This window comes from Coenobita brevimanus, chromosome 56, assembly GCF_032717465.1.
Source record: "Coenobita brevimanus isolate Jiangsu-jjx chromosome 56, ASM3271746v2, whole genome shotgun sequence".
NCBI lineage: Eukaryota > Metazoa > Arthropoda > Malacostraca > Decapoda > Coenobitidae > Coenobita > Coenobita brevimanus.
In genome coordinates, this window is record NC_137009.1 from 35,490,784 (window position 1) to 35,502,602 (window position 11,819).

The following is an 11,819-nucleotide window of genomic DNA, read 5'->3' on the forward strand; positions in this document are numbered from 1 at the left end:
TTGCACATCCACTGAAATTGCTTGAAGATTTCATCAGAGATAACTTCATTGTTGAGAGTGTTATGAGATTCCATTTTCAAAGGTAGGTGCTCCTGTTTAAACTTACTTTCATCATCATCCTCTTTTGACAGAGATTTTCTCAGCGACTTAATAACTTCATCTCTGGGGTGGGAGGCGAGCTTTGTTAAAGAAGAGGACATGCACCTCAAGCTGTCAATGAACCTTAATTCCATACCCCCCAGGACTTCTCTGGCTGAGGTTCAAGTATATTTCATCCGTTTTCGGCAAAGCTTTAAGTTCACTTTCCACCTACCCAAATTCCTGATAAATAAGTGGACATCGTCGTTGGGGAGCTTGTGTATGACAACAGGAACAAACTTCGGTTTCTAAACTTCAGATTGCTGCTGCTATACACAGCTCCTCTGTACTGTCTAGCGAGATACTTTGGTTTCTTGCTTTTTCATCTCAGTGAATCCACCATTGTAGATGCAGCACTTGGTCTTTTCCCTGTGGAGGGTCACCTCTTTTTTTTTGGTTGAAGCCATTGGCGTGTTCCTTTTCATTAATTCACAGATCTACTACTCTCTCTTGTGAGGTAATCCACGAATGTTTTGGAGGCATCAGTTCCAAGGTAGGTCTCATGTTTGGAATATGCAGCACATTCACTGCATGCCGTATAGCAGCACCAGCTATTTGCACGTCCATGGTGGACTTCTGCCGATCAGGCTGGATTAAGCTTTTTTCTTTTTTTAGGGTACTTTCAAAGGCAGCACACATAACAAATGGATGATGAATTTATGATGGTTTTGGAATATTACCAGATCCATCATGTAACTCCAGCTTCACAGGGGTGTGGCCTATACTGTTCTCTTTGTGCTTTTCTAACAACTCCTGCTTGTGGAAACTGTGCAGGAAATATGGACAAGAGTAGAAAACTTATTTTTTTTAAGGAATACATTCAAATTTTGCATAAGGATATAGTGACCTGTTTCATGGTTTGACATGACAAGTAGATTCGCGTGTTTCTCCTTTCCAAGCTTAGTGACTCTGAGTGGGTACAACACTTCACCACCGTCTAACCCATACACATTGACTGATACGTCGTTCTACCTCTCAGATTTTGAAATGTGTTATATCTACTGGGAGGAGTATGTAACTCCGTTTATGCTTCACTGTCTCTTCCCGTATCATATTTGAGACTTTTTGACGGTTCTTCTGATTCAGACTATCCCCAGGAGCAACGCACCATTTAAAACTAGTTTGATTATTATTTTGCAAGTAAATAAGTTTGTAGTATGAGCACTGCTACACTGTGGGTGATGAAATGTATGACAAAGTTTTCAGTGGTTCATACCGAGCAACTTGTTGTCCTAAAGAACTGTGCTTCTGTGCTTACACCCTACCTAGGTAAACTCTTTCGCCTTTATCTTTCAACTTGTACCTTTCCTTCTTGCTGAAAGTTTGCTCTCATTCAACCAGCCCCAAAGAAGGGTGACCATTCCCAACCCTCTAACTATCGTCCAATTCCTTTAACATCCTGTGTCTCAAAAGTTTTCGGGTCAATTCTTAACAGAAAAATTGTAAAGCATCTTTCCTATCACAACCTTCTTTCTGATCGTCAGTATGGATTCCGTCAGGGACGCTCCACTGGCGATCTTCTCACCTACCTTTCAGACTCCTGGTCATCCTCCTTTCGGGATTTGGAGAAAGCTTTGCCATTGCACTTGACACCTCAAAGGCTTTCGCTCGAGTCTGGCATAAATCTTTAATTTCCAAACTGCCCTCTTACGCTTTCTATCCTTCTATCTGTGCCTTCATCTATAGCTTCCTTTCTGGTCGTTCTATAGCTGCTATTGTAGACGGCCATCGTTCTTCTCTTAGATCTATCAACAGGGGTGTTCCTCAGGGCTCAGTCCTATCATCAACTCTCTTCCATTTATTCATTAATGATCTTCTAAGCTGTACATCTAATCCTATCCACTCGTACACTGATGATTCCACCCTTCACTTTCCATTCGGTTTCCGCAACGTCCATCTCAGCAGTTACTTCAACAAACAAGGGATGAGGCTATGGCACACCTAATGTCTGACTTGGCTCGTATCTTTGACTGGGATAAAAATAAGCTTGTTTTTAATGCATCAAAGACTCAGTTTGTGCATTTATCAACCCGTCAATATCTTCCACAGGAGTACCCACTAATGTTTATAATATCCAGCTCAATCCTGCATCATCCTTGAACATGCTTGGGGTTTCATTCACACAGGACTTATCTTGGAAAGATCATATTGCATCTCTTGTAAAATCTGCTTCCAAAAGACTAGGTGTGCTAAGCCGACTCCGTGCCTTCTTTACCCCTGCACAGTTGTTGACTGTATACACGGGTTGTAGCTGCCCCTGTATAGAGTACAACTTTTATATGTGGGAGGCTCCCCACGTAGAGTTCTTCTCAACATGGAGGAGTCAAAGGCTATTCGTCTCATCAACTCTCCTCCTCTTACTGGCTCCCTTCAACCTGTCTCTTCGCCGTACTGTTGCATCTTTATCTCTTTTCTATTGCTACTTCAATGGTCACTGCTACTCAAACTGTCTGCTTGCATCCTTCCAACTCTACGACGGGCACGTAGCACCTGTCCAGCAACAAACTCTCATCCCTTTTCTGTCCAACTCTCTAATGTAAGAGCTGTTACTCCCAGTCCTTTATTTATGCAACAGATCAACTCTGGAACTGTCTCCCTTTGTCTGTATTTCCTACTTCCTATGATCTCCAGTCTTACAAACGTGGTGTGTCTAGGCATCTCGAAATGAATGGATTTTGAATTTGGCTCTTTTGTATTTTTTTTTTTTGGGGGGGGGAGGGGGGAAGGAACGTTTTTTGGGCTCAGCTTTTGGTTCCTCCTTCCTCACATTAAAACAAAAATAATAATCTCAAACACAAGGAGTTTACTTACAATCCATCGCGACCCTCCATGCGTAAACTTTGTTACTTTCTTGTCAGTCTTCTGGGTCATACTTGTTATCGCTTCCTCGAGCTGAGACTGGTGTGTTATCGGTGTCATGGACACACCGTTGAATGAGTTTTCTATAATCTGTTTTTCTTAGTCTCGTTTTTTCTTACAGAACTCTACGTGGAGGTAAATGGAGAGCTTCAAAGTCTTCCAACGTTGCTTATTCACTCGATGGATGATGTCTACCACAGATATTCTTAGCAGTGAACACCTGTGGATCTACTGCTTTAATGTTGTCACAGTATGCCTTAAATGCGTCATCGAAACCATGCCTGATTATAAAATACTGCATTGTTGATGTTTCTCAGTTTTCTCATGAGCTTTTAGATTGCAGACACACACTCTGCACAGCTTACATTCCTGCTTTGCCTTGTCCTTGTTAAAGAAGTAAGGATTAAGGAGAATCTTACTACAGTACTATTCTTCCGATGTCTCACCGTTTTCTTATGACGTTTGAAGTATCAATAGTGGAGACAAGGCTCCTCGAGATAGCTTTTTGATGTGCTTTTTTTTTTTTTTTTTTTTTTTTTTATAGGTAAATTGGCTATGATTTTTAGTGTTGGCCTGAGTAAAGTACACAGGGGCGCCAAACGCATCCACAGGGTTAAGCATGGACCCGTACTGTTGTCAGCTTAGGATGCACCTCTTGCGGTAAGTTGTATTTTGCAGGATGCACCATATCATTGTTTATGTGCTTGTCTTCCACAGCTATATTTCGGTGCTGGAGATGGACACCTTAGCGCGGTGGCAATGACATAACTGGACGGTTCCACTGCCTGTGTATGTAAATATCCCTCAGCTCCCTCCCTATCCACTGAAAGGGAGATGGTGGACTGCAGAAGGAGGGGAAACTTAACCCTAAAGTCTAATGGGTTTACATTCAGATGAAACTGGGGGTACAACTACTACTTTTACAACAGTTATATCGCAGTTCATTGTATATATTATGTACAAGATAATATTAACCATATCAGGGTGGTATGGCTGACCCAACTAATTACCGGTACATCGTCTGGTTATCGTTGTACCAGAAATTCGATTTGTGTTGATCTTGAGAGTTAACACATCATTTACATGAATACGGTGATTAGGATGAACTGCCATGAATCAGGGTGCTGATGGAACTGCACCTCCAGGTAACACATTAACAAAATTTCTTAAGTTAAAATTTATATGGTGGTTTCTTTATTGTTTTCAATCTTATAGCTGATACTGGAGATGGACGCCTTCATGGGGTGGCACCGATATGACTGGGCACTGAAGCTGCTCGGTTATACTAACGTAGACTAATCCTCTTCCTTCACCCCACAAGGAAATGGTGGACTTCAGAAGAGAAACATCGGCGTGCTCTCCTTCGGGATTTTGTTCAGATAAGCCTAAGGTTGCAGCAACAGTGACCACAGTAGCAACGACAACCCAAAAACAACAATAACTACTACTACTACTACTACTACTACTACTACTACTATGCACTTCACAAACTACTGTGGATAATTCCTCATAATTGGAAACTTATAAGAAGGCAATCCTGGAGTTGATTAAGTTCCTTGTTAAGTCCAAACCCAAGCCCTTTAAACATATACTCCATCCATTTTCACGTGGCCTAAATTTGCACACCTCCATCTTGAATGCCGAGACCATAAAAATTGTCATGGAAATAATACAGAAGTGTAATATTGTCTTATTCTGTCACTAAGGTACAGGAAATACGCTGCAAAAGGACGAAATTTTTCAAGGAAAAAAAAAACTGAAGTAGTGTTGCCTACATAACCTAAATAAGGACATGCAAATTGCAAACTAAACTGTTACATCAAAACATGCTCTCGCCTTTTTTTTTTTTTTTTCTCATAACGCAAAGCTATGGATATCATATCGTTTTATATAGCAGAATATGAACTAGACTTGTTTATTTTATTAAGTTATATTCACATACGGATATATGCATTATAACAATCACAGTACTGTATTATGAAAACCATAGCATACGAGTATATCCTTACTCTTCGGTAAACTAAATCTAGTAATGATCAAAATAAGGACAAATTCGGAGAGTGAATGGAGTTGTGGTCTCACCTGTGGAAAATGTCCTTTTGGCGGGTGTTTTGAAGACCGTGGGCAGCATCGATAGCGGCTCGTACAGGTAGCTGGCGTTACCGTGGCTTGCTAGCAGTGCTCCTGGTGGTGTACGTGGCAGTTGAATGGCGGCCATGATCAAGAAGGGGATTAAGAAAGACAGGAAAAGAAGTAAAGGGAAAGGGAAGACAAAGACAACAACAATGATAATAATAATAATAATAATAGTAGTGGTAGTAGTAGTAGTAGTAGTAGTAGTTGTTGGCTAGTAGCAGTAGTAGTAGTAGTAGTTGAAGTAATGATAATTAGAAAATACCAATTCCAGTATTTCACCACATGATAAGCTATTGCTGGACTTGGTGATTTTTAACGCCCTTCATACAGTAAGCACTTCGCAGTGAAGAGCTGGTTTAGTAGGGCCTTCCCTAGAAGAATGTCAAACAGGATGGGCGAAGGTGAAAGCTGCAAAATCCTCACAGTGCAAAACTGGCGGCGTCCAAACTACTTTCCATTAACCCTTGGACGATCTCAGAAACTAATGACCCGAATGGGCCCACAGTCATTTCAGACCTGCTCCCCGGCCTTGGCCATGTAACCCAAAAATTTCAAGTCTGTACCTTTAGCGGTTTCTGAGAATCCGCAACTTGACTATTTTTATGTTTTTTGTTAATGTAATTGGAAAACCAGTACTGGGAATTGGATGATAGTGGGTCATATGAAGCCACCAGCTGGGGAGCTCAGATGGCCAAGTATTATGGCCTTAGCTTTCAAACTGAGCAAATACTAGCAATTTACTTCATAAGAAAGAATAATAACAATAGGGATAAGAATAATACTAGGAAACGGATATTGCCATTAGCAATTTCAATAACTCACCACATGACAAGGTCATCTGTCTTGTGCATATGACCTCAGTTCATAAAAAATAAGCAAATTTTTAACGTTGACCTTGGCTGTGACCTTGAGTTTTGGGTCAAGGTCATTCATACTAGGTAGCCATACATAGTATATCAAGTTCTATAAATGTTCCAAGTTTGGTGACTGTAGTTCAATTATATCTTGGTGCACTCAATGACCCCAACCTACTTTCCACTGACCCCTAGGTGATCTTAAAAACCAATGGCCAAAATGGGCCCATAGTCATTTCAAACCTTCTGACTGACGTTGGCTATGTCCCACAAGAGTTTCAAGTCTGTTGCTTTAGCAGTTTCTGAGATTCCGCAAATAAACTATTTTTATAGGTTTTGGGATACAAATGGAAATCCAGTACTAGGAACTGGATGATACAGGGTCATATGAAGCCGCCAGCTGGGGGACTCAGACGGCCAAGTATGATGGCTGTAACTTTGAAACTGAGCGAATACGAGCAATTTACTTCTTTGTAAGAAATATATTAATTATTTAATCATCATCATCATCATCATCAGCAGCAGCAGCAGCAGCATTATTATCATCACCATAATCATATTCATAACGATAATAGTCGGTGGTAAGTGGGGGTGCTCACCATCCACTCACTCAAAGTAGTGCTGCTTTGGGCGTCTCTCCTTTCCTCTCTTCCTTTCTTTCTCTTCTGACTCTTTCCTTCATGCTTTCCTCTTCCTTTTGGCTAAGGGTGACTTTACACTCCCTCTCCTGTCTTTCTTTCCTTCACTCTCTCTTTTCCTTCTGCCTGTGGGTGACTCTACACTGAGAACACGGACAGGAAACCATTTACCTTGCTGGGTGGTCACCATATAACCAGATTATGGCGCCTGGTGGTTTAGTGGGTAATTAGGGCGCTCCAGTCGGACTGAGCCTGTGTAGGTTTATATCCAAGGGGTGGTTGGGGTTTACTTCTCAAGTAATGCCACTCAGGGATGAGTGAGGCTGGTCACTCTCACCTTAAATGTTAAGACCAACTTGCCTAGCTCCGAGCTCCTACGTTCTTCATTGGGCAACCTAGAAATAGATGATGGATGGATGATGATGATGATGATGATGATAATAATAATAATAATAATAATAATAATAATAATAATAATAATAATTAGAACATGGAAACTGCCATTAACAATTTCAATAACAACATATGACAGGGTCATTCGTCTTGTGCATGTGACTTCAGTACATTAAAAAAAAAAAAAAAAAAAAACTTTTGACGTTTCACCTTCGCTGTTTTGGGTCAAGATCATTCATACTTCGTAGCCAAGCATAGAATATCAAGTTCTATAAATGTACCATGTTTGGTGACTGTAACTCAGTTATATATATATATATATTTTAATTGCACTCAGTGACCCCAAACTACTTTCCATTGACCACTGGACGATCTCAGAAACTACTGGCCCAAATAGGCCCATAGTCCATACAGACCTGCTCTCTTACCTTGGCTATGTTCCTCCCCAAAGTGTCAAGTCTGTACCTTTAGCGGTTTCTGAGAATCCGCAAATAGACTGTTTTTATAGGTTTTGGGCTGTAACTGGAAAACCAGTACTGGGAGTTGGATGATACTGGGTCATATGAAACTGCCAGCTGGGGGACGCAGATGGCCAAGTATGATGGCCATAGCTTTAAAACTGAGCGAATATGAGCAATTTTTTTCTTCATAAGAAATAATAATAACTAGGAAATGGAAGCTGCCATTAACAATTTCACTAACTCACCACCATCGCAGTCATTATCACTACCACCACCACCATCATCACTACCACCAAAATCATCACCATCATCACCATCTCCATCATTTCTACTCCCCCCCCCCATGACCAAGTGGGATTTTAAAATACCCAAGGGTATAAATATGTACTAAACCTTAAGTGATGTGCTTCAAAGTGAGTATGTGCATGCTAATCCATCCACAGAAGATTACTTCGGTAGGGTGCACCGAAATCTCTGAGAAGCAACTTTTGAAATTTGATCACAGCTGTGACCTTGAGTCTTGAGTCAAGGTCATTCATACTTGGTAGCCATGCATAGCATATGAAGTTCCATAAATGTATCAGGTTTGGTGCTTGTAACTCAATTCTATTTTTCTTTTTTTACTGAGCACTCAATGACCTCAAACTACTTGCCATTAACTCCAAGGCAATCTCCGAAACTACAGGCCCAAATTGGCCCATAGTCATTTCAGACCTGCTCCATTATCTTGGCTATGTACCACAAACATTTCAAGGCTGTACCTTACCGGTTTCTGAGAATACACGAATAGACTCTTTCTACAGGTTTTGGGATGTAACTGGAAAACCAGTACTGGAAACTGGATGACACTGGGTCATATCAAGCCGCCAGCTGGAGGACTCACAAGGCCAAGCATGATCGCTGTAACTTTGAAAGTGAGAGAACACGAGCAATTTATTTCATCATAAATAATACTAATACTAATACTAACACTATTAATAAAAACAATAATAATAATCTATCTATCTATTGCCAGACGCATCAATCCCGCACGGGGTGCCCACAAACAAATCGCCTCCACGTCGCCCTGTCCCCTGCCATTTCACTGCCCCCAACTCACACCCCCTCTCTCATATACCTCTCCACTCCATCCCTCCATCTCATCCTCGGCCTCCCCCTCCCTCTCCCCCCCTCCACTTCACTCACATACACTCTCCTTGTCAGTCTCTCATCCTCCATCCTCTCCACATGGCCAAACCACCTCAGTGTGTTCCTCATAACGCTTCCTATCACATCCACATCCACACCACAACGCTCCTTTATATCCTCATTTGTCAGCCTGTCTCTCCATGTGACTCCACAGGCTCCTCTTAAATAACTAGATTCCACTGCTCTCACTCTTGACTTGTGTCCTTCCAACAACGTCCAAGCTTCACTTCCATACGTTAGAGTTGGTGGGCTATCACAATACAGTCATGTAGTAACTTTTTCACTTCCATGCTCACTTCCCTGTTTCTTATCACTGCCTTCAAGGAACCAGCAACCTTTCTTCCTTGTTGTACCCTTTCAAGCACTTCACCCTCCAAACTTCCATCCTTATTCATCACACTCCCCCAGTACTTAAACGTACTCACATTTTCCATTTCTTATCATCCAACCTCACTGTAAATTCACTGACTTCACCTCTCTCAAAGACCATCACTTTACTCTTCCCTACATTCACCTTTAGATTCCGTTTCTTACACACTCTCCCAAACTCACTCACCAAGCCTTGCTGCTCCCCTTCGTCTTCACTTAACAACCCAGTATCATCTGCAAACAACGGTACGGGAAGTTTCCAAACACTACCCTCTCTCACTAGGGCCACTCCAACATCCACTGCCCTACATTGTATCTCTTTTATTACCCCATCCATGTACAGACTGAAGAACCATGGAGGCATGACACATCCCTGTTTCAACCCAACCTTCAAAGAGAAAAATTCACTCAGTTCACCATCCACACGCACTGCAGTCTTGACACCATCATACACACTCCTCACAGCATTCAACAACAACTTCCCATCTACTCCATATATTCTTAATACTCACCCGAAATTGTTCCACTTAAATAGACTACACATGTAAAATCCATCCTAGACAATTTACCAACCAACAAAGCTCCAAGCCCAGATGGAATTCCTCCAGTTGTTTTGAAAAAGTGCTTCCCAGAACTTGCTTCTGTTCTACCCAAATCATTCAGACTATGCATACGTACGTCTTCATTTCCTAATTCTTGGAATGAAACCAATATCAACCCAATTCCAAAGACAGGAAGTTCCTTTGACCCCTCTGATTACAGCCCAATAGCTATCACATCTTCTCGTGGTAAAGTATATGAAGTAATGAATATGCACACAGTTAAACATCTTGAATCCAACAACTTAATCAGTGCTAGACAGTATGGTTTTCGCTACGAAAGATCCACCACTGATATATTTAATCTCCTGACTCACACCATTCATCAATCAGTTGACCAACATGGAAAAACTCATGCAGTAGCCCTTGATATTCTTAAAGCTCTTGACAGAGTGTGGCACTGTACCCTGCCATCCAAACTTTGCTATGGATTAACGTCTTTTGTTCCTATGATTTCCTCCTATCTTAGAGACAGAAAGATAAATGTAAGTGTATATGATGTATATTGCAGTTTCCACTCAATTATCGCTCGCATGCCACAAAGATCAGTTCTGGTTCCAACCCTATTCCTAATTCATATTAATGATCCCTTATCTGTCACCCACAATCCCATCCATTTATATGCAGATGACTCAACACTTCACAGTTCATTCACACTTAAACACCCATTCACAAAATTTATTATCTGTAGCTCACAACTCAGTACAGCCATCTCCATAAATCGAGACTCATCTAGGATCACCGAATGGGGACAAAATAACCTTATCTCATTTAATGCTAGTAAAACCAATTATATACAATTTACTAATTGACAGATATTGCCAGATTACTATATTACCTTCAGTGGTACTAATATTCCTGTCTCCAAAAGTACTGCAATTCTCGGTGTCTCACTTAACAATAACCTCAGCTGGACCTCTCATGTCAGATCAGTTGCTAAAACCGCCTCAAAGAAACTTAGAGTATTGTCCAGAGTTCGTAGCTTCTTCAGTGATGAGCAGTTGGCTATAGTTTATAAGAGTCATGTACACTCTCAGTTGGAATATTGCTCACCCTTGTGGAGTGCATGTGGGGAGGTCGCTCTAAAGCAACTTGACAAAATTCAGAACAAAGCTGTTAGAATTATTAATAACCTTGCTATTACAAACTAACTACCTCCCCTGCAGGTAAGAAGGAATGTTGCTTCCCTTGCATTGTTTTACAGATAATTTTATGGCAAAAGCTCAGACGAAGCTGCATTCACTGTGCCACCTCTATATGCCTTCCCCTGTGCTACACGGGCATCTGGTGACTCTAGTGACTGGACTGTCACACTGCCATATTGCAGAACTTCCGCCTATCAGAAATCTTTTTTTCTCCGAACTGCATCTCTAAGAAACTCGCTTCCCCGGTAGTTGTTTCCCCCAAAAATTCAACTTTGAGCTGTTCAAGTCCAACTGTTACAGATTTTTTATGAATAGAGGAAACCAGTGGTCTGGTGTATGGATTATCGTTTATTAATTGATTTGTTTCTCTTTTCTCTGTTCTCTTATTTGCAACAACAAAAAAAGTGTACATTACATGGCCCGCTGCCAAATAATGCAAAGCACTTATTTAGCCTGTACATCGGGGGACTGGCCATAAAACTCCAGTGTGTACCCAGGTATTACAGAATGATTTTGTGAGGGCTGGTGGGGTGGGCTACCTGTACACTACTAACCGAGGTATGATGAGCCGGTGCGAGGGTATGCCGCTAACACAAGGGTCAGCTCTGGTCCCGATGCATCCTGCATGCTTCTGCTCCCTTCCTTTCTCTCCTCTGTCAATGGGAAGCAGGGCAAAAGTCAGATCAGCAGAAATAATCATAATGGATTTTATCTAAATGTTGCGATAAACAAGCCTTAATAGCTGTAAGTATTTTAAACATTTTTAAAACATTCCTGACACTCACTGGAAATAAAAGTAACAATATCAGTGGGAATTGATTTTCATTCACCCACTACTCAACTTCCTGACCATTTCCTTCCTACCTTCCTAGTGAAATTAAACCGTTGTTGCAGAAACCATTTGTTCGGCTCTGTTCTCTCTCGTCTCGCACGAAAGACCCTGCTGTGTCTTGTACTTAACACTTCTATGTATATAACTTTTACAGTAAAACGATGTCTGTTTTTAGCTTTTCATCTTCCAAATAATTTAATTCAATAC

The 11,819-nt window shown here is 41.2% G+C and overlaps 1 protein-coding gene across 1 annotated transcript in view; it reads right to left on the minus strand.

The window, feature by feature from the left end:
- The window catches only part of LOC145401699 (carbohydrate sulfotransferase 1-like), a 40,221-nt gene extending 28,814 nt beyond the window's left edge, over positions 1-11,407 (minus strand). The window contains exons 1-2 of the mRNA XM_080273881.1: positions 11,335-11,407; positions 5,080-5,181 (exon numbers count right to left, since the gene is read on the minus strand). Of these exons, the coding sequence (XP_080130007.1) occupies positions 5,080-5,181; positions 11,335-11,407 (175 nt within the window). The remainder of the gene's footprint in view (positions 1-5,079; positions 5,182-11,334) is intronic.
- Positions 11,408-11,819: the final 412 nt, after the last annotated feature.